This window comes from Ochotona princeps, chromosome 15 (assembly GCF_030435755.1).
Source record: "Ochotona princeps isolate mOchPri1 chromosome 15, mOchPri1.hap1, whole genome shotgun sequence".
NCBI classification, from domain to species: Eukaryota; Metazoa; Chordata; class Mammalia; order Lagomorpha; family Ochotonidae; genus Ochotona; species Ochotona princeps.
The window spans coordinates 3,871,176-3,894,575 of record NC_080846.1 but is presented as its reverse complement, the minus strand read 5'-3'; the positions used below and the strand labels follow the sequence as shown (position 1 = coordinate 3,894,575).

Sequence of the window (23,400 nt, the reverse complement as noted above, 5' to 3'; positions counted from 1 at the left end):
TTTAAAAAAGTCAAAGTAGGACAGATGGAAAGGGAACTGTGATGAGACGACGGATCCTCAGAAAAGGAGGCGCAGTGGAAGCTCTTTCTTCATGGAAGCATGTTCTAGTTTCCATCAACTTTCAGGGTGGTGTAATTTAGGGGAAACAGTGTCTCTCGGGAACTTCCTGTTATTTTGTTGTTTTCCAAGACACCTGAGAAATACACGGGTCAAAATAGGTCTTTAATGAAACAGACATGGCTCATCTTGCAAGAGGACTGAGAACATGCTCATTAAGCAAGACCATAATTGACTGAAAGCATCTGTTGAATTCCCAGAAAAAAAATATCAAAACAACCCTGAAAAACTGAAACATCACCTATCACATCAGAAGTCAGTGTGATATTAATTTTTCTTTTAAAGTTTATTTTAAAGGCAGAGCAACAGAGAAAAGCATCTTCCATTTGCTGGTTCACTCCTCAATAGCCACACGGCTGGCTAGTGCTGGGCCAGGCTGAGGTTCCGCGAGCGGCAGGAATTCAAGCCCTTGTGCTGCCGAGCTGCCTCCCCAGCATGTCAGCAGAGGCTCAACCAGCAACGGCAGCAGCTGGAACTCAACCCCGGCAGCCTAACATGGGCTGCAGGAATCCAGGGCCAGTGGAACCCACCATGTCACAATGCCCACTCCTTGATTTGCTCTTGAATGCATTAACAAAAGGAAATAAAAACCTGATGAGTAAATGTAACAGGATTTCGTAGCCAGAATGGTATAAAGGTTGGAAGAGCAAACAGTATGAGCCCAGAAAGATAGCTTAATTGGCTAATCCTTTGCCTTGCAATCCTGTTTTACATATTTCTCATACATACAATTTTAAAAATTCACTGAGGGGACCAGTGTGATAGCATAATGACTAAATTCTTGTCCTGCATGCGTCGGGATCCCATATGGATTCCAGTTTCTGTCCTGGCAACTCCACTTCCCTTCCAGCTCCCTGCTTGAGGCCTAGGAAAGCAGTAGAGGACGGCCCAAAGTCTTGGAATGCCTGCACTCACATGGTAAACACAGAAGAAGTTCCTGGCTCCTGGCTTTAGATCGGCTCAGCTCTGGCAGTTGCAGCCATTTGGGGAGTGAATCAGCGATGGAAAATCTTTCTCTATCCTCTCTGTAACTCTGCCTTTTCAATAAAAATAAATCTATACTATCTTAAAAGTCAATAGTAATGAACTACATTGAGCATGCTCCTGGCTTTGCCTGGTCTACCCCTGATTGTGCCAGGCATTTGGGGGGTAAACCAGTTGGGTAGGAGATCTGTCATTTAGTCTTCCAAATAAATAAATAAAACGCCTTTTTAAAGAAAGAAAAACTTTGAGGAATGTTAAAAAAACAAAAACCTTTAAGGCCCAGTGGTATGCTCTAAGGAAATGTGCTTAGAGCTGGACCACCATTTGAGAGGGGCCAACTCTCAGCATCCTGAACCGATCTCAAAGCCACTAGGGGAAGCATGGTGGAGCCCAAGGCGCTGCACTTCAAGCCTTCAACATATGGAAGCAGTGCAGGGTCGGAAACACCCATGCTCATACCTTCTGTCATTAAGTGAGTCATTCCAGTGTTTCAGTCCTTACAGGATAGAATTTGAAGCATGTTTGAAAGTTAAAATTGCAACCAGCATTTAAGAAAATGAAAAACACTTTCAATGCTGATATCCTACGTTATTTTAAGCATCCAGTCATTGAAAAACGCAGGGGAGAGCCCAGCACTGCAGCCTAGTGGCTAAAGTCCTTGCCTTGAATGTACCAGGATCCCATATGGGCACTGTTTCTAATCCCAGCAGCCCTGCTTCCCATCCAGCTCCCTGCTTGTGGCCTGGGAAAGCAGTGGAGGATGGCGCAAAGCCTTGGGACCCTGCACCTGTGTGGGAGAGCTGGAGGAAGCTCCTGGCTTCTGACTCTTGGCTTTGGATCGGCTCAGCACCGGCTGTTGTGGCAGCTTGGGGAAGTGAATCATTGGACGGATCTTCCTCTCTGTATCTGCTCCTCTCTGTATATCTAACTTTGCAATCCAAATACATAAATCTTAAAAAAAAAAAAAAAAGAAAGAAAGAAAAATGCTGGGGAAGGGCGTGACATGCTGGGGCACTGTGGCACTGGGGCACTGTGGCCCTGTGGCCCTCTGGCACTGTGGCACAATGACACAGGCTCCGAGATCAAGCCCCGATCACCCTGCTCAGACCCAGCTTCCTACAAAGGTGTATCTGGGGAGACATCAAGTAATGGCTCAAGTCCCTGGGTCCCTGCTGCCCACATGGGCGTCCCAGGTCAGCCTGGTCACGCCTGGCCACTGTGTGGTGCGTGGGTAGTGAGCCGATGGGGAAAATCTCTTTCTCACTGTTTCTTTCTGCCTTTCAAGCAAAAAGAGAATGATTTACTGTATTCAGTTCATTTGTTCTAATTACAACATTCCAGATTTTATTTTGAGACCAAATCTGTCAAATAGTGGAACAGCCATTTTCTGAAGCCATTCCTGACTAGGTCTATTAGTAACAGTAGTACTATTACCATTATTAGTTTAGGGCTTCATTCAAAAGACAAGACGGAGAACAAAGTCCCTTAGTGCTCTGCTACATATGTGGCCGCACCAACGGCGCTCTGGCCTGGCTGCCACAGGCACTGAGCGACGAAGCCTCTGATGGAAGATCTCTGCTTCTCTCTGCCTTTCAAAAATAAGTAAGTAAAAGAAACACTGACAGATGGTCATATAATACACACTAAAGCAGCAAATAAAACAAACAAACCCACCAAGTGCTGTAACTTTCAGACCAAAGCACACAGCTGGCCATCAACTTGGGCAAGATAATAATGAATGGATTATGGGCCCGGTGGCGTGGCCTAGCGGCTAAAGTCCTTACCTTGAACGCCCCGGGATCCCATATGGGCGTCGGTTCTAATCCCGGCAGCTCCACTTCCCATCCAGCTCCCTGCTTGTGGCCTGGGAGGGCAATTGAGGACGGCCCAAAGCTGTGGGACCCTGCACCCACGTGGGAGACCTGGAAAAGGTTCCTGGTTCCCGGCATTGGATCGGCACAGCACCGGCCCGTTGCGGCTCACTTGGGGAGTGAATCATCGGACGGAAGATCTTTCTCTCTGTCTCTCCCCCTCTCTCTGTACATCTGACTTTGTAATAAAAATAAATCTTAAAAAAAATAATAATAATGAATGGATTACTATGAGTGCTGTAATTTCATTACTTACAGGATTTTATGCTTTAGGATCTTAACTATTAACTTCCTTTAGGTTCTTTACATTTTAAAACACTATTGTCCAAATGCCATGGGGAAGTAACTCTTCAAACAAACAGATGTTAATAATGAGGGTAGGGAAGTCCAAAGGAAAGAATTAGAATGTTCTAATTTTGAGGGTTGGCAATGCCACCATCCTGTATTAAAACACCAGTTAGATTTTGGCTACTCCACTTTCAACTCATCTTCCTGCTAATGTGCCTAAGAAAGGAGTGAGATGGCTTAAGTACCTGCACCCTTGGCACCCATATGGCAGAACCAAGGGAATTCCCAGCTCTTAGCTTGAGCACGGCCCGTCCTGGCTGTCACGTTCACCTGGGGAACGAACCTGATGATGGGAGGTCTCTTTCTTTCTCTATGTCTCCCTCTATGTCATTCTGCCTTTCAAATACACTAAAAAGAATCTTTTTTAAAGTATTCCATATGGAACACAGGTATACTAATCAGCATCTTAACTACTAAGCCAAAGCTGCCCCAAATATGCTACGAGTTCTCCCTTTGTGCCAGACACAGTCGTAAATTCTAGTGATAATGCAATGATGCAGCGTTGTGGAGGAAGGTATAGGGGAAGGAGACTATACATTAAATGTCCGAGAATACTGTGTTTTTGTCTGATAAAATCCTGAACTATGATTGAAAGTCATTTATGCATCTGTCAGGTATAGTCAGCTTTAAACATAAATTATGTAAATATTCTCATCTAATTTTGGTAAACTGAACACACATTATAGCATCTCTTCACTTCCCACCAAAAGAAAAAAGATGAACCTGTCGGACAAAACCCATGAGGACATGCAGAATGGGAGAGGAGCTGGAGCCAGACAAGATGGACAAGGAGTGACTCAGCAGTGAAAGGAGGAGCCACACACAGAGCCTGCCCTGCACGCACACACCTCGGAGATGGAGCCCCAAGGAGCCACACATAGAGCCTGCCCCGCACGCACACACCTCGGAGATGAGGCCCCAAGGAGCCACACACGGTCTGCCCTGCACGCACGCACCTTGGAGACAAAGCCCCAGGTTGGTGGAGGAATCAGATCCCTAGTCAAACCCCCAATTTAGCCAGGCAACAGTTCCCCCAAGAGGGGTATGGGCTTACTTAACACAGGTGCGAAAAGCTAAAGGTTTGCACACTGCAATGAGGGGACCATGCCCAGATCCCACCATCTTCATATTCCCTTCCGCATTGGGCTTTGGAGATGCTGTCAGCCAAATTGTACACATCTAGGTAAGAAATGGCAAAATTTTCGCTTACGAAAACTTAAACGACCTACAGATGTGACTGGTGTACAACTCAATCTCATAGGTTTTTTTTGAAAAGATTTATTTATTTTTATTACAAAGTCAGATATACAGAGAGAGGAGGAGAGACAGAGAGGAAGATCTTCCGTCCGATGATTCACTCCCCAAGTGAGCCGCAACGGGCTGGTGCTGTGCCGATCCAATGCCGGGAACCAGGAACCTCTTCCGGGTCTCCCATGTGGGTGCAGTGTCCCAAAGCTTTGGGCCGTCCTCAATTGCCCTCCCAGGCCACAAGCAGGGGGCTGGATGGGAAGTGGAGCTGCCGGGATTAGAACCGGCGCCCATATGGGATCCCGGGGCGTCCAAGGCGAGGACTTTAGCCGCTAGGCCACGCCACCGGGCCCAACTCAATCTCATTGTTACACAGGGTTTCAAATCATGTTTCTGAAAGCCTACCTTTCCTAAAACTGTAAAATGGATGACCAAGATGACCAGATATCTGTAGAAACTCTAACAAGAGGAAATAGGAAATGTGACACAAGAATTCAAAACACCACATAAACTGGTTTATGCAACGCTTCAAAACGAGGCCAGTGTCAAGGTGCCGCAGGACAAGCTGCCCGTGGCTCTGCAAGTGGCTCACACTGGGTTGCCCGTTCAAGTCCTGGACGCTCTGCTCCTTGTCGTCCCCTGCTTACACCCTGGCAAAGCAGCAGAGGATGGTGCTAGTCTTGGGGCACTGCCATCCTCATGGGAGACCAAGATGGAGTTCCTGAATTCTAGCTTCAGCCTGGCTGTTAGACATCTGAGCGGTGAACCAACAGGTGGAAGGTGATTCCACACTCTCCCTCAACCTCCACTCTACTTTCTTTTTTTAATTGAAAAAGCAGAATTACAGAAACAAGAACCAACAGAAAGGTCTTCCATCCACTGGTTCACTTTCCAAACGGCCGCAATGGCCAGAGGTGAGCCAGTCTGATGCTGGGACCCATGAGTTCCATCTGCTTCCCATATGGGGACAGGGGCCCAAGGCCTTGGATCATCCTCCGCTGCTTTCCCAGATCACAAGCAGGGAACATGAGGGGAAGTAGAGCAGCCAGGACTCCCATCCCATATGGCATGCCAGTGCCACAGGTGGAAGATTAGCTTGCTACGCCACCACACCAGCCCCAAGATCTTAGAATCTTAGGGAAAAGAGAAGATTTCCAAACTCTGAAAAAACAAAATAAAACCAAAACCCAAAGCAGACAGAGGCTTGAAGATCAGAAGGTTCCAGTCCTCTCAACATAAGCCTGGAAGCCAGGGAACAGATCAGCAACAATGACTTCAAACCAGAGAATTTAATTCCTTCAAATCTAGGACTCCATATCCAGACAACCCCTGGTGAAGCAAAAAGTGGCAGGGGTGTCTGGCATGGTGCTTCAACCCCAACTGACAGCCACCTCCCGTAACCAGAGTCTCTAGGTCTCGGTTCTCTGCCTCTGCTCCCAGACAGAGCGCCCTGTTCATGTACACCGAGGACACGGTAGGCAGTGGCCCCAGCAGCTGGATCCCTACAAACCTGACATCCTGTTCATTTACCACACAACCCTGCAGGGTAGACTCGAGTTCCTGGCCCTGGGCTTCATCTTGGCCCAAGAGCGGGACTTCTGCCAATCAAATTGGGAGAAAAAAGAAACAGCATCAGGGTGGTATGAGGACACATGCACCCAGCTAAGACCTCACCATCCTGACCCCTCCCCACGTGCCCTCCTCTCAGGGGACGAGGAAAGGATGACACACTCCTTTAGATCAAAGACACAGGCAGACCTGGGATTCAGCCAACAGAGCATTCAGTGGGAAGAGTAATAATAAACAGACCCAGGGGCCAGCACTTCAGAGCAGCACATCAAGCCACTGCCTGTGATGTATCCCATATACATCCCATATGTATAGCCAGTTCAAGTCCTGGCTGCTCCACTTCCAACACTACTCCCTGCTAACAGCCTGGGAAAGCAGAAGATGGCCCATGTGCTGGGGTCTGCCATGGTTATAGTAGTCCCTGAAGAAGAACCTGGCTTCTGTTTGTATTTTTAAATATTTATTTATTTTTATTGGAAAGGCAGATTTACAGAGAGAAGTAAAGACAAAAAGCTGAGCCAATCCAAAGCCAGGAGCTTCTTCCAGGTCTCTTATGTGAGTACAGGGTCCCAAGGCTTTGGGTCATCCTTTGCCACTTGGCTCCAGAAAATTAAATGTGAAAACATAAATCAGTACTACTAGAGAAATGAAATACTTTAGAAGTAAATATAACTGGGGCCAGTGCTGTGGCATAGTAGGTAAAGATGCAGCCCCCCACACCAGCATCCCATATGGACACTGGTTCAAGTCCCAGCTGCCCCACTTCTGATCCAGCTTCCTGATAAAGAGCCTAGAAAACCAGTAGCAGATGTTCCAAGTGCTTGGACCCCTGTACCTACATGGGGAGAACCAGCAGAAGTTCCTGGAACTGGACAGGCTCAGCTCCGGCAACTGTGGCCACTTGGGGAGTGAATCATCAGACAGAAGATCTCTTTTTGCCCTGTCCACACCCCCAACTCTGCCTTCCAAATAAATCAATCAACCACCTAGAAATGAATTTAATTGTGGCATATTTTCAAAAGTATTGTAAGATACTGAAAAATGATTAAAAATAACACAGAAAGCAGCTAAAGCCCATTATTCAGAAACAGAAGGACCCGTCAGAGGAAATCATTTTCGAAAGCTGAAACTGTACAAAGTGACAGTCTCTTGGGAGCGGAGCAGGGGGCGCTGTCCTCAAGCGACTCTGAGATGGACAGTTGCGCGTCACCATCAAGTAAAGCTGAAGAACCCGGAGGGCCGTCACCAGACAGCAACCCATGACACTGCTCCCGCCACACTGCAGCTGCCTAGCTGGGGTCGCGACCACTGCCCCATCAGAGACGGCTTCCTGCTAACGTCCCCGGGGAGGCAGCAGTTACTCTGTCACTCTTTCAAACACATAAATACATTCTTAAAAAGTAAAACAAAAACAACTAAATGAATCTCCCAAATCAGCTCCTTCAATTTTGTCTATCATTTGGGCCTGGGGCTGATGGGGGGGGCAGGGAGAAAGGAGGTATGCTTAAATATTGAGAAATAACTGTCAGATACTGCAGTACACAGAGCAAGGTGCAAGAAACAACGAAAACAAGGCAGCAAGGCCGCCAGTGAAGCGGGCGGCTGTCCACTCACCATCTCTCTGGCTATTTCCAGCGCTTCCTGCAGGCCGTAGAGCCTGCCGCAGACCAGGTAGATGCCATTTGCCCAGAGAATACAACCCTCGTGGACCCAGAATTCATTGCTGTCAAGAGGTAGTTCAGGGATTTGTAACTCCAGCTCGGGGCCACCTTCCGAAGTGGTGGGCACGGAGGGCTTTGAGTCCAAAACAGTCTTTTCGCTGCTGCCCTCTGCAGCAGCCTTTTTACAAGGAAGCCCCCGGGACAGAGAGCGAGGGCCCCCGCCACAGTCCTCCGAGCGGTGGCGCCGCTTAAACCTGGGGTGCGCAGCCAGGCTCCTCTGCTCCTTCTGCTGCTCCTCCTCCTCCTCCGTGTCCGTCTTGGAGCCATTCGAGGCGCTTTTGTGCCGTACCTTCACTTTGCTCTGCATTTCCGCGGCCCTCTTAGGGGGCGGATTCTTCGGGAGAGTGGCTGCATAATCTTGTGGGTAAAAAGGTCCAAAGAGGTCACCCATGTTCCGGTAACTGGCCCACTTCCCACAAAGACAGCACACCAGGTGCCCCATCACAGCAGACTCTGTCACAACAGGCCCCTGCAACATGAAGGAAGAGGCTGGGAGCACCTTGCTCTCAGTGCTGCTGGGTGGCGGGGTCAGTGACCTCTGGCCCTTGCGACCCCTCACCAATTTGGTTTGCTCCTCTTCCTCAGCATTGATGATTGTACAAACAGCTCCGAGCTCACACTTATTCACAACGTGGATATAAGGGAAGAAGGACTTGTTCTTGGCATCGGTTTTGTCCAGCGGCTGGGTGGCATACTTGAGTTTGATCTCGGGTTCCTGGGGCTCCACGATGGGCACGGCCTGCTTGGTCTTGCGCTTCCGGGGCTGGGCCCCGGGCTTCCTCCTCTCCCGCCGCTGCCGCTGCTTTTTTGGCTTTGGCTCTCCATCCGCAGCACCCTCTGGGACCGGCGGCGGAGGCGGAGGCAGCGGCGGCGGCTGCTTCTTCTGCTTGTTCACACTACCAATGGGTCGCCCCTTCTTTTTTCCCGAAGGGAAGTATCCCTTTGGAGGGAAGCTCTCCTGTTTGGGGGAGATCATTGCCTCATTCTCTTTCTCTTCTGCCTTGGGGTTTGTCTCAGGGGCCAGGATGCCCCCTGGGGGTACATTCTTAGAGTCAGCAAAGATTAAAGGTGCAGATCCACCCAGGGGAGCCTCTGGTCTCCCTTGGTTACTCCCAGGCTTCTGTGAGGTCACGGAGGTCATGGCACCAGGGGCTTCTTTCCCAGCAGGAACTGTCTCGGGCCGTGTCTCTGTCTTCACTTTGTCGTCACCACTGCCACGCCAGTCTTCTGCAGCCCGTGCCAGAGGCTTCTCGACGCTCAGGTCCTGGTGTGCTGGGCTCACCAGCTCAGACACCACCTCGCCTTTCCTCTTCTCCAGCTCAGCGTCCGGGATGGCCACACTCCCGCCTTCGGAGGGCCCGCTCTTCAGGGACAGGATGTCATCGAGTGTGACTGCATCGCCCCCGGCCTCGGCACTGTTGGAGGACGCACTCCTCCGAATGTTGGGGGACGTGATCTTCTGAACAATAGCTTCCAATTTCAACCCCCGGCCTTTCCGCGGGGGCAATATTTTGGTTTTGGCAGGGCTTGTGAGGGTAACGGCAGGGCAGTTCCTATTCTCTGGACTCGGAAGGTCCTTGGAATCTCTCTTGGGGATGGACTTGATGTCCTGGCTATGGGGAAGATGGGCGTAGGAATTGAATGCCTTGTCAGCACCTTCTCTTGGGGGGTGAAGGAGGCGCCCTTTATCTTCAGCGCCACTATTCCTTACGTCTTGGGACTGTCTCTTACTGGGAATGGGAGAGATAAAGGAACGGACCCGTCTTCTCATAATTAAGGGGTTTTGGGAGGAATGATCCTCCTGACCTGGAAGCCGTAGCATCATGTTGCCAGGTTTGGATGGCTGGGCAGATTCAGCCAGTCCGTGCCCATCAGTCTCATGAGGCGGCCCATACCGTTTTTGGTTGGACAATCCTGGAGGACCACTGCTTTTGGCTGGAGAGGTCTGCCGAGAAAGATCCCAGCAAGACTCTTGCTGTAACTTCTGGGAACCGTGCTTCAAGTCCAGGCCCTTGTTGGGCAGACCATCCCCAGCCAGGAGGCAGCGTCCGGCCTCCTGGGCGCCGGTGTCGTGGTAAGTGCCTACGGGGGGGCCGTACATCATGCCATCCTTGTCGTTTTTCAGAGGGCTCCGCACCCGGTCAAGGAACTGCTGCTGCCTCGGGCTCTTGCGCGGGCCCTCTTGCCGATGCTGGGCTGCAGCAATCACGCCCTGAGCAGAGCTGCTGCTCCAGTCCTTGTACTCCTCCTGTTGCTGCTGGTACATTTGCCTCTTGTAATGGAGCTGCGAGTTCAGACCCCCCCCGGGCTCTCCGTAGGCGTGGGCCCGAGTGTTGACGTGATAGGCAGAGGCCAGGCTTTCTGAATTGGGAGCAAACGGAGCATGCAGAGAACTCCTGTTGGCCCGCTCTGAGAAGGCCATGTGTGGGCCCATGTGATGAGGGTCTCCCCCGGGACCTCTGCTTCGCCCAGGAGACATCTTCAGTTTTTCTGCAAAGTCATGATACTGAGAAGGAGACCGACCCCTCATGCTTTCCCGGCCACCAGCCCTGCCGGGGACCCGGCGCATTGGTGTGGGCCTGCTGTCCTGCGGGCAGTAGTCTGAAAGGGAATCATGGGCCGCTGCCCCTGGGCTGGCATTCCCACGGAAAGACTCATGCTTGAGGCTGCTAGGATGGCAGTGGTCTCCAGACTTCTTGTTGTTGAAACTAGCTTGGGATTTGGATTGTTCAAAGTCTTCTTCTTTTATCTGCCCACTCTGGGATTTCAGCTTTGCTTCCATGGACACCAACCCACCTGGAAGAATGACGGACTGACTTAAGTTTGGGTTCAGACGTTCATTTCTCCCGATTCTGGTGTCGGCACCCATGTGTCCCAGGGAGTGAGCCCCCGGGTCCCTGACAATCTGTCTTAGTGGAGAAATGTCACAGATCACTGATCTTCTTTCAGAGAGCGAGCCCCCGGGCTCATGAGCTGACGACTGAGGCTCTATTTCAAACTTCCTGGGAATTGGATAGTCAGCCAAATTGATCTGCTTCAGTTCGGGAGCTGTGCTGCCAGATTTCCTTTCCCAGGGGCCCCAGTGGGGATTTTCTAATAGGGATCCAATGCTTTTGTTCAGAAGACCCCTGCTAGCTAATTCATTGGTCTGACTGACTAAGACATTGGGCCGCGAGGCTCCTTCCAGCCCAGCAGCCATCCCCTGGTGCTCCTGAGCACTCCTAGAGTATCTCCTGTCCGGGTGGTGGTGATAACCCTGCAGGACTTCCTGCAGAAGGCTAGGGAACTTCTCATTTCTACCCTTCCGCTCCCCGTGGCCAGTGAAATCTCCCTTTTCTTGCCCTGTAGGATATTGAGGGAAGCTGCTGACGTTTCGTGGCACGGCAGACCCAAAACTGTCTTTGTAACTGTAGCGTACACTTCCAGGAGACTTGCTAGGCTCAGTCCTGCTTGTAAATGCAGGCCCCACTGCAGTGTGGCCAGCCTGGACACTGCCTTCTCCATTGTGGTTGGAGCTGCTGTCTCCATTCTTGCTCCCTTTGCTCCCGCCTCCTGGAGGATCTGGCTGCGGGAGAGGGGCGAGGCTGCCTTCCTTGGCCCCACCATTGCTTGGAGGCCTCTGCGTGCCTGCGGGATCATCCTCCTGGGAGCAGCCTTTCTCTTGTCCACCAGGCTTTTCGACTCGACTTGTCATGGTTTCCCGGGAGACAATTACCCCAACTGTCTTCTCATTGACTTTTGGGTTCCCCTCAGAGGACACAGCATTGTCCTTGGCACCCGGTGAGGTGGCCTCGTCTCTGGCTGCAGGACTGGCACTGAGTCTGGGGGCTTCACTTTGAGCCCCCTGTGCAGGGGAGGCACCGGCCTTCTCCGAGGTGCCTCCCTTGTAAGTGGTGTCAGAACTGGTGCTCTGGCCGCTCAGCTGCCTCACTCTCTCGCCTTGATCTTCTGAGCTGCTGGAACAGCCTCCATCCAATGACTCCGCTAACGGAGACTTCAACTGTTCTTCAGGCTGTGAGGAGCCCTCAGAATTCGCGCAACTATCTGCTTTCTTAGAAGACGAGGAGGGCCTCTTGGAAGTCTTCTTCTGAGGAGTCAGGGCATCTGAGAGCAACATGTGCTGGACAGTGTTAGGAAGATTGGCCACTTGAGTACTCAGAGCACTCAGACTACTCAGCCCTGGGTCTGTGAGGCGTTTTTCCGGGACACCTTCCAGGCCAAACCCTTTCAGGCCTGCAGCATGAGAATTGGGACTGGGCATCATGGATGGGGTTGGACTGAGCTGAGGCATTAACTGTAGAATTCTGTTTCTGGAACCCATGGGCACACTGCCTTGCCCACACTGGAGATTCTCTCCGCTCTGCATGAGAGGTGATGGGGTAGAGCTGCAGCTTGGAGACTGGACCACCGAGGCAGCTGGAGAAGGGTTGGAAATAGGGCTGAAGTTCTGGTGGAACTGCATGGGGGACCTCACAGGAACCTCAGGCTGGCTATACTGCCCCACCTGGCTTTGTAGAGGCAGCTTGGCGGCAGTGTTGGTGTACTGCATCACATGCTGAGCTGGGTGCTGCTGCTGCTGCTGTTGCTGCTGCTGCTGTTGCTGCTGCTGCTGCTGCTGTTGCTGCTGCTGCTGCTGCTGCTGCCCCTGCTGGGCCCCTGGTGGAATCTTGGTCTGTTCAAAATTTTTCATGGATTGAGGCTGATAGCTGTAATTTGACTGTGTTCCATAAGCCTGTGCATTAGACCCCACATTATGTCCTTCGTACTGAGACCCAGCATTCACACTGTAACTGCCATCATAGCTCTGTCCAGACTGGCTGAAACGCTGCGGTGAAGGAAAGGAGGAGGAGGAGGTGGAGGAGACAGAGGACTGGTAGTGCTGGCCAAACTGACCCACTCTTAACTGGTAACCAGCAGCAGAGGACGGCAGAGTGGAGGGCCGCTGCATGGGCTGCAGGTGGGATGAGTTGGACGGCGGCTGGCCGGAGGCTTGAGGCAGAGGCTGATGCGACTGGTAAAGCTGCTGTCTCAACTGCTGTACTTGCTGCTGCTGCTGCTGTTGCTGCTGCTGCTGCTGGCTGGAAGCCTGCTGCTGGTACTGAGCACTCCCTGGAGAAAACGGCCCTGTGTAATCCTGCTGATAATGAGACACACCACCAAGGGCGGAGTGCTGGGCTTGAAACTGGCCCACATGACCCTCGCTCCCATACTGGTTGCCAAAGCTGCTCCCCTGGGGCGGACCGTAGCTCTGCACAGGCCCAGAAGGCCTTCGCTGAGGCGGCTGCGGGGTTCCCGTTGCCACAGGCTCTTTGTTGCCTGCCATGTAGTAAAACTCGCCAGCTTCTTTCCTAAAGCCCTGGTAGCCTTGATGGCCAGAGGTCTCACTAGCCATTGCGGCAGCAGCTGCTGCTGTTCCTCGACGGCCACCACCACTGCCACTGCCACTACTACCACCACCTGCACCTCCAAAATTCTGGAACATCTGGGCCTGGCGAGGACTGAACTCTTCTATCCGGGACGAGCCGTGTACCTCCTGTGGGTAGCTCTGCTGGTTTCCGTGGTAACTGCTTTGCTCCCGGAAGGACTGCATACTGTTCAGCAGTACAGCAGCGGGCCAGCAGCCCTCCTGGAAATGGAAGAAAAGAAAAACATTAGACATGGGTCTCCTCATACAAACAAAATAAAGTTGGGATATTACAGGTGTAAGACAATTCAGACGTTTGAATCCTGTCTCCTTTTATTCCATATCCTACCCACAGACAGGCAAGCGAGCGGAGCAATGGGCTCAGAGCAGAGGAGGAACACTCAGGGTGTGTGTAAATTTAAATAAGTTAAAACTAGCACACATCACTATTAGACAATGAATGAGCCCTCCCAAATTCAAAGGTTAAAATAGGAGTTGAATTATTACTGGCAATGAAAAACAGCAATTTTTGCTGGGGGTTGGGGTGAGAATGTGGAAAAAACAATTTCCTTTCATCCATGAGGAAGCCCGATGGCTGCACGGGCCTGTCCCCACTGACACTACGAGGACAGCGCTGGCAGCTTCACTGCAGCCACCAACAACCTGGGCACAACCTGGGCACACTTCTCACTGGAATCCCTAGGCAGCAGCCAGCTACAACGCACCCCTCCCCTCTCAAATGTCCACCTCAATTCCCACATACAAAGAGCTGTATTTAAACCATGACAGCAGAAACTGTTCTTCCAGACTCTGTCCTATCAGTGAAACAAGCCAACCCCAAGACAAACATCACAAGGTCTCTCTGCTGGAACTGTCATCCAAACTAGAAATGAAAAGATATAAAGGTGGGCCCGGCGCCGTGGCCTAGCGGCTAAAGTCCTCGCCTTGAGAGCCCCGGGATCCCATGTGGGCGCCGGTTCTGGTCCCGGCAGCTCCACTTCCCATCCAGCTCCCTGCTTGTGGCCTGGGAAAGCAGTGGAGGACGGCCCAAAGCCTTGGGCCCCTGCACCCGTGTGGTGCACCCGTGTGGGACACCCGGAAGAGGTTCCAGGTTCCCGGCTCCGGATTGGCGCACATCGGCCCGCTGTGGCTCACTTGGGGAGTGAATCATCGGACGGAAGATCTTCCTCTCTGTCTCTCCTCCTCTGTGTATATCTGGCTGTAATGAAGTGAATAAATCTTTTCAAAAAAAATAAAGAAAAGATATAAAGGTAAACAGATCCACACTCGTAACCTCACAAACAAATGACGTAATGGGGGGCCAGAGCAGCAGGAATCAAAGGAGATCTGCAGTGGGCATGTCTACTCCCAAATAAGAACAGGCCCCCAATAAACTGATAAATACACCCAGACAACAAAACACTGCCACCTCTACCTTGCTTACACCTACAGTGTCAGGGCACAGACAAGAGCAGAATGCTCGAGATCAGACTATTGCTGAAGCATTGACTTTATTACTGTAAAACACAGGGGACAATGGGGAGCAGTCCTCACCTTACATGTGCCGGGATCCCATATGGGCACCAGTTCTAATCCTGACAGCCCTGCTTCCCTCCAGCTCCCTGCCTGTGGCCTGGGAAAGCCTTATGATCCTGCACCCACGTGGGAGACCCGGAAGAGGCTCCAGGCTCTGGGCTCCTGGCTTTGGATTGGCTCAGCTCTAGCTGGAAGATCTCTGTCTCTCCTCTTCTCTCTATATCTGACTTTCCAATGAAAATAAATAAATCTTAAAAAGAAAAAAAGATAAGCTAGAAAATCTGAAAAAAGAAAAAAGGAAAGGGAAGGAAGGGGAGGGGAGGGGAGGGGAAGGGAAAGGAGAGGGGAGGGGAGTCCTGACAGCTTTAAGGCTCACTTGGCTCACTGTTGGCCAACCTTGGATTCACAAAGCTTTTACTGGCCATTACCATCAGAGAAGGAACTGAAGCCAGCTCACCGAACAGCAGGATGGAAAGCGAGGACCCAGACTCTTTTAAAGGTCACTTGACTGGACTACCATGTCCCCAGACCTTTGCCAGGGTCTCAGGTTCCTCAACCGTTGCATTCAGAATCGACCCTACTTGTGCCTTTGCCTGACTTCTTGCCAGAGTTGGAGATAAGCAAGACAGAGCCAAACGTCTTCAAATGGCTTTAAAGCAGCTGTTTATAGAAGCAGCTGAGAAGCACACACAAGCTAGGGTAGGGCACTGACAGTTTCCCTGCAACGGTTCCCACAGCTCCTTTTCTTAGTCCTTCTCAGAAGCTCAGTGACCAAGCTGACCCATCACTGCCCTGACTCCTCCCATTCCACTGTGCTCCAGGAGCAAACTCCCACCCAGGCCCTCTGCTCTCGTCCACCACTCTTCCCTGACAGCAACAGGACCTGCACACTCATCTCCTTCCAGCTTCTGGACTAACCTCACCTGGCCTATCTATAAACAACAGTGGAGCCACATCTCCATCTCGGCCTCTCTAGCTCCTTTTCCTGCTTTACTTTCCCAACCGAGTCTCCCAGGACTGATTTATTTACAACAGACAGAAAACGCTACTTGGTTATAGTCCATCTCTCCCTTAAAGGGAAGAGACTGTTCCTTGCTGTAATCCTCACATCATCACAGCAGTAGGGAGCAGGTGGCCGGCGCTCTGTGTGAACAACTACATGGTGTATGTGTGAGAACCCCGCTGGAGCTTACACACCATAGCGCTGGTGGAGGCAGGAGAACGGCTGCTCCAAAGGGCAGAGCCAAAGGATATGGACAGCCCCGCCTACAGAACCCTCAGCCTGGCCCAGGGCAGAACACCTGCTGGGCACCACCAAGGAAGACACGATCACAGCACCAGACGGCCAGCAACCCCAGCTCTGACGCCGTCACACCTCTATCTGTACCAGAAGTCTACAGCAGCCACACAAAGGTTCTTCGCTGGACTGATTACACAGTCACGTGAACCAAAGTCATTTTAAAAAGATGTACTTTATTTGAAAAGGCAGTGTGACAGACTGAGAGGCAGACAGAGAAAAAGATCTTCCAGCAACTGGTTCACTCGCCACATGGCCCCAATAGCTGGGGCGGGGTTAGGTCAAAGCCAGCAGCCAGAAACTTCATCATGGTCCCAGATGGGTGGCAGGAATCAAAGCACTTGGATCAGCTTGCCCCGTCTTCCCAAGCATGTTAGCAGGGAGTTGTACTACAAGTGGAGCAGCTGGGACTTGAACCTGCGTTCTGATAAGGGATGGCAGCAATGCACGCAGTTACTTAACCTGCGCTGCCATCACCGCAGCTTTTCAAAGCCTCCTTGGAGAAACAGACAATAGTGGCCAACTCCAAACACTGCTTCTCTTCAATGCCTCTGTAGCAACTGCTCTGCCTTCTGGGCGCTGCTCCAGACCTCCACACACTGGCTCGCCCAGCCCACCAACACCACAGAAGAGGAAGCTGACGCTGAGGTCAGACTTCAAACAGCAGTCACCATGAGGCAGCTCCTCCAGACCCTGCTCCCAACACAACCTGTGTGTCTTCCCCACAGGCAGGCACCGTGCACTTGCTCCCAGCGGCTCTTTCAGGACTGTCCCCGTGTGCCGGCCCCATTCCTGGTAAGTCACTGCCTTGGATGGTAAGTGAAGGGTGCAGGAGTTCAACAGAAGCACTAACTCTGGTGGTTTAAACTAATGAAAACCTTCCTTGAGAGAAAAATGTCTGTATAAATTACAGGTTGTTTAATTAATCCTTCTGGAAATCAGGTCTCTGAAGACCTGAACGTGTGAACAAGGCTGCCACCTGAAGAGGCACGGAAGCCACTACAGAGCGCAAGCAGCATGGGGCTGCCTCGTCTCGGAGGGAACCTGCTCTCCAGAGGGGAAATCAGGTCGGGTGTGTCTTGTCCTTGCTGGCAGGGATGACACCCCCACCCTGCTGCTGTGGCTCTAGTGTACAGACAAGCGTCCGTAGCTAACACTTCCCGCAGGGTACCAGTCAAACTAAATATTCCAAGTACACAAGAAGCTTAGTACCAGAAGGTAGTTGCCAAACGTATCTTTTTTTTAGGAGTTCCAACTAAAGTAATTATGAAGATCAATCATACCAGCAACAGAAAATATAGTCTAAGTAGTTTTACTACGACCATACAAAATGAGCTATGATCACTCCAATACTATTTCATCATCTGAGAAAGAAAAAAGCATCAGTGTGCCCGGCGTGGTGGACCAGCAGCTAATCCTCACCTTGCAAGCACCAGGATCCCATATGGGCACCGGTTTGTATCCCGGCTGCTCCACTTCCCATCCAGTTCCCTGCCTGTAGCCTGGGAAAGCAGTCGAGGACGGCTCAAAGCCTTAGGACTCTGCACCCCTTTGGGAGACCCAGAAGAAGCTCCTGGCTCCTGGCTTTGGATCGGCTCAGCTCCAGCCATTGTGATCACCTGGGGGAGTGAACCAGCAGACAGGTTTTGGAGTGCACAGACACATGCTGAGTCCACTTGGTGACCTCATTAACATAGCTGTCACTCCACTGTGGTGGCTCCCACCACCTTGGCAGATCCTCCAGCTTGACATCTTACAGGAAAAGCAATCTTAGTTTTCTTTGACCTTCTGCTTCCACCCTACCCTTGGAATCCATTCTCTTCTTTCCACAAGTTTTTCAAACTATCATTTAAACAGGTTCCTCTCCTTTTTTAAAATATATTTATTCATTGGAAGGGCAGAGATACAGAGAGAAGATCTCCCCAAATAGCTGCAACAGCCAGAGCTGAGCCAATCAAAGTCAGGAGCCTCTTCTGGGTCTCCCACACGGGTGCAGGGTCCCAAAGCATTGGGCTGAGGCAGCCAGAGCACACAGGAATAAACAGTACTTCCAGGGAATTCCTAAGGACAATGGGGCGCTGCTGCCTGCCTCCCCAGCCCTGGTTCTTGCAGGCTTGGGTATAACCTTGAATCTCAGGAATGCCCTTCATATTCACAATACAAAAATTCACATTTTCTGAATGAGCCCTGAGTGATACAATTAAACCCTCTTCAAATTACCCAGCTTCAAAGTGCCATCTGTTTTCTACAGGGACCCTGATGGATCCAGTACCTTCCTCCTTCCAGGGACCTTCACATAGACTATCCTCACTTGGGGAGTGAGAGGCCATCTATTTCACACAATAGTGATTATAACTCCTCAACACAACACCTAGAAACATCAGACAAAACATACAACCCATCCTGAAAGAAGCCAAGAACTGTCCACCACACCACACCAGTCCCCTGGATAATTCCTATAAAGACAACAAAATACACTGATTCTTAGGCAGGTACCAACTCAATCTTGGTGACAAATAATATAAGGCTGTTCTCTCCTCAACTGATCAACTTCCTGCCCTCAAGAACAACGACCGCCCTGGGGGAGAAGCTTCACAGTAACCCCATGACTTCTCACACTCAAGACACGGCCTGAGCACCACACGGTCCTTTCAGGCCCCTGTCCATCTTCATCTTTGCTGGCTGGAGAACGCCTCAGGCACCAGTCAGCCAGCAAAGGAAAGAGCTTCTCTTCATCTCTCCGTTAACCTCCCCACAGGCTCGAAGCTCTGGGACTTATGGAATTCCATTTCTGTCCTCCCCTCTCTCCAACTAGCCCCCTCCTTTGCCGTTGCCCCATTCCCTCCCTGGGACCTTCACCAACTCACTCGTAGCTCTGCAATCCCATCCTGCCAGGTCACATAGCTCTCAGAACCCTAACAGCTCCTACAAATGTAGGTATAACAGTAATACAAATACAGGTATAACAGTAATTACCAGTGCCGGCACTGTGGCGCAGCAGGCGAAGTGTCCCACCTGCAACACTAGTGTCCCATAGAGAGCCAATTCAAGCCCCAACTGCTCTACTTCCGATCCAGCTGTCTGCTAATATGACTGAAAAGACAGTGGAAGATGCCCCAAGTGCCTGGGCTTCTGCCAACCATGACGGAGTTCCAGGCTCCTGCCTCCAGCCTGGTCAAGCCCCAGCCACTGCAACCTCTTCTGGAGTAAACCAGCGCATCGAAGATTTCTCCCACTCCTCACCTCTCTGCAATTCTGCTTGTCAAATAAACAAATCTCTTAGTTATTAAGAGGTTAGCATTTATTAAGCACCTCAGTATGTCAGGCACCGTGGTTCCACATGTATCTCAATTAATGAAGAAAATAGTCCAGGTAAATCAGATAATTTTCCACGAGCCACTTCTCTAGGCCAAGCTGAAGCTATGACGCTTTCTCTCGCTGTAACCACTAACTGAGCAAGGAGCACTCCAAGTTGACATTTCTGGAAATACCAACAAAACCCCGAGTCAGCTCCAGGAGCACAGCCTGTTAAACAACTGCCACCCAACTGGTCACATCATCTTAACCCCAGGCTCCTCCAACCACTGGCTGCACTCCTTAACCCTTGCCAACCACTGGCACTGGGTCTGGCCAGGAGCCAACAACTCAATCTGGGCCTTCCAGTACAGGATGTGAGGACCCCAAAAGATGGCTCAACTAGGGCAAACCCAAGTTAAATAAAGAAAATGCTCATAGAAACTCAAAGTTGGCATGGAATGCTCACACCAAAATCCAGCCTGTGCTTCTGGGAGAAGCCTTCCCTAAAATCAGCGGCAAGACAACAATGCATCCTCAGAGACTGAGCTCTCACTCTAGAATCTTCAGATTTGCTGGAATTAAGGTAACTGCATCATTTGTTTCATGTTGGTGCAAATTTGAGATTGTCCCCAGAGGCTGAAAACCTATTTTTTGTTAGGACTGTACACAAGCAGAGCCATGCTTTCTACTGGTACCTGACAGGAGGCTCAGACCCTGGGCAGGGGCTGTGAGGACAGGTCAGCACACTTAGCCTGGGACTCCAAGAGGAGCCTGAAAACAGCTCAAGAAATCAACCTAGCAGGAACCTGCAAGTCTGCTCGATGCCCAGGCAACAAGAAACCCACAGCAACACTGCAGAAGAAAATTTGCTTTTCAGTGAGTGAAATTTGCATTATTACACTGATTACATAATCATCCACAACCATTAACAAACACAGGTAGGCTAGGGCAGACCACGCTAGGGAAGTTCATACCACCCACTGGAGGTCTGAGAACCAGGATGGGGTACAGGGTACAAGACAGACTGAATCTGACCGCATCACCAGTCAGTTCATGTTAGGGCTGGGACTAGGGGCTGACTGCGCTGGGTTGAGCAGCAACTCCAACCAGTACAAACTGGAATGGGGACAGGCGGGGCCAGACCAGGTTAAAGCACCACCGGCAAACGCTGAGGTAACACGGACCACGCCAGACTGGACCTCAGCACCCACCAGCACACGTAAGACCAGGGCCAGGGGGAAAGGGGTTGAGCCTGATAGGGGAGTAGTGGGAAATCCACTGCTGGGCCACTGTTCATGCTAGCAAGCGTGAGAGCTGGGAATGGGTGGCAGACCATGCTGGGCAGGGCTACAACACCTGTTGGCCTACATGTGAACTGGGTTAGGGAGAGAGCCAGGCTGGGGTATCCAATTGTATCCACTGGTGCAGGTACGAGCCAGAGTAACGGCAGGTGGGTTGGCCTTTGCTGCAGTATCAGCAGGCAAGTGCTGGGACTGGGGGCAAGTCTGGTCGACCTAGACTAAAGACCCACCTGGAAAGTGCAATATTTGGAGTAAAACCAACAAAACAACAACAAAAACCAGCATATCACTTCAGTAATATCTGTAAGAAAAAAAGGACTAGCAAAAATCTTTATCATCTGAAAGCAATTAAGCAAGTCATGGTACATCCACCCAAAGAAGCAGTACACTTCACTCAAACTGTGAAGATGCTGGCACCAGGAAGAACAGAGTATAGGAACATGTATATGCACGAAGATCTCATCTGGGAAGCAGGTAATCATTTAATCCAATGCCAAAGAAAACGGTATGAAAAGGAGAAGGTTTTGAGCATCCACAGCAGCAAGGCTGTAGACATATTCTCTTCATTTCTATCTACGTGAATGCTTACATAAAAAACACTACTTCGGAAATTTCACCAACCTCATTTAGAAAGTACAGCTCTTGCAGCCAGTGATGGCACAGAACAGAACTCCTTTGCCTGCAACGCCAGCAGCCCATGGGGGTGCCGGGTTCAGCCTGGCTGCTCCACTTCCCATCTCTGCTGATGGCCTTCGGGGAGGGACAGTGGAGGATGGCCCAAGTGCTTGGGACCTGACACAGACACGGACACCTAGGGCGCAGGGACTGCTCCTGACTGCTGGCTTCACATCAGCCCAGCTCCAGCTATCACAACCATCGGGGGAGTGATTCGGTGAGTGGATGGAACATCTCTCTCTGTGTAGGCATGACTTTTAAGTAAAATTAAACGGATCTCAAAAGAAATTACTGCTCTTACAGAACTTATTTGCTCCGATTGGCAGCAAACTGTTTCTCTGCCCAGGGAGAAGAAATGGAGCTGCAGCAGACATCATAGGCCCAGAGGGAGGTGGCAAGGGAAGACCCTCTAAGACAGGGTCTCTGCTCCAGCACCTGCAACCAGCAGCACGGTGTGTGCCCACAATCACCCACTCAGATGAACCCCACCCCACAAAGGATAGGCCAAACGACTGAGAGACTGCAGCATCTTCTGTAAAAGCACAGAGGGACGGTATATCTGTTCAGGTCTGAGGAGCCTGGTCCTAATTGATGGCTGCTGGCCTCACAGTCACAGGGACACCCCAAGATCACTTCTTTCCTCCCAATTTCAGACACACAGACCAAAAGGGCTCCTGTTTGCTGGTTTACTTCCCAGGTGCCTACAATAGCAGGGGCTGGGCCCGTGGGAGACCAGATGCTGGGAACTCAATCGAGGCCTCCCACTGGGCTGCCAGAGATCTAATTATCTGCGCCACCACCACTGTCCCTCAGGGTTTGCATCAGCAAGAAGCTGGGACTAAGACCAAAGCCACCTCAACCCAGGGATGCAAATAAGGGTTGCAGGTGTCTTAACCTCCTGCCCACCGCCACTCTGGAGGGTCAAGGGTGGGGCCGTTGGTCTCTGCAGGGCTTTCTTCCCCGTGGAGCCCAAGGGTTTTGGAATCTCACTGAATCCTCCCCCATTAAAGGCTATTGAGTACATAACGTTCAAACCTTCCAACACAGAAGAATCGCTCAGTGATCATGGGGCCACTTTCAGGCAAAAGGTGTGCTTCACTTTATAATTCATTACAATATAATGCTGACTTAAAATTCCAAAGACACCCAGTATTAATCCAAAGCCAAGCCCTAGGGCAAAAATTCCAAACTTGCTGAAGGACCTGAGAGGATAATTCAACACAAAACATACAAAATACACAAACACATACACCCCTTCCTAATAGTGCACCTGGGAAAGCAGCAGCCGATGGCCCAACTGCTTATGCCCCTGTCCCCACACAGGCCCCTGGCTTCGGACTGGCTCTGAGAGTGTCCACCAGATGGTGGACACTCTATCCCTCCCACCACGTAACTCTTTCAAATAAATAAATAAACCTTTAAAGATAATTTTTTAAAAGATATTATTTTTATTCAAAAGGCGGATATACAGAGAGGAGGAGAGTCAGAGAGGAAGAGCTTCCATCTGATGATTCACTCCCCAAATAGCCACAATGGCCAGAGCTGAGCTGATCTGAAGCCAGGAGCCAGGAGCCAGGGGCCTCTTCCGGGTCTCCCACGTGGTTGCCGGGTTCCCAGGCTTTGGGCCGTCCTCAACTGCCTTCCTAGGCCACAAGCAGGGAGCTGGATGGGAAGTGGGGCTGCCGGGATTAGAACCGGTCCCCATATGGGATCCTGGCACACATTCAAGGTGAGGACTTTAATCGCTATTCTATCATGCCAGGCCCAAAGATAATAATTTTGAATAGCTTAAACATTCCAAAAAAAGTAAAAACAGTTCACAAAGCTCACATCTCCTAACCTGTTTTAAACAAGATGGCCTATCTGCTGAGGCTGTCCCTCTTCTGCCCTGTCACCAACTCACAGACATCCACTCCTATTGGATCCTCCAAGAGCACCCCGTCACCCCAAGCACTCCTGAGATTGGCTCAGCAGCCAGTTCAGGGTCACCAGTTTGGAAGCCACTCCCCCCCAGGACCACTAGGTGTTCCCT

The 23,400-nt window shown here is 50.9% G+C and overlaps 1 protein-coding gene across 4 annotated transcripts in view; it reads right to left on the bottom strand.

The window, feature by feature from the left end:
- The window catches only part of TCF20 (transcription factor 20), a 171,385-nt gene that overhangs the window by 32,729 nt on the left and 115,256 nt on the right, over positions 1–23,400 (bottom strand). For all 4 annotated transcript variants that reach the window (XM_058673229.1, XM_058673230.1, XM_058673228.1 and 1 more), the window contains exon 2: positions 7,752–13,484. In XM_058673229.1, coding sequence (XP_058529212.1) covers positions 7,752–13,448 — 5,697 coding nt within the window. In that variant the 5' untranslated portion in view covers positions 13,449–13,484. The remainder of the gene's footprint in view (positions 1–7,751; positions 13,485–23,400) is intronic.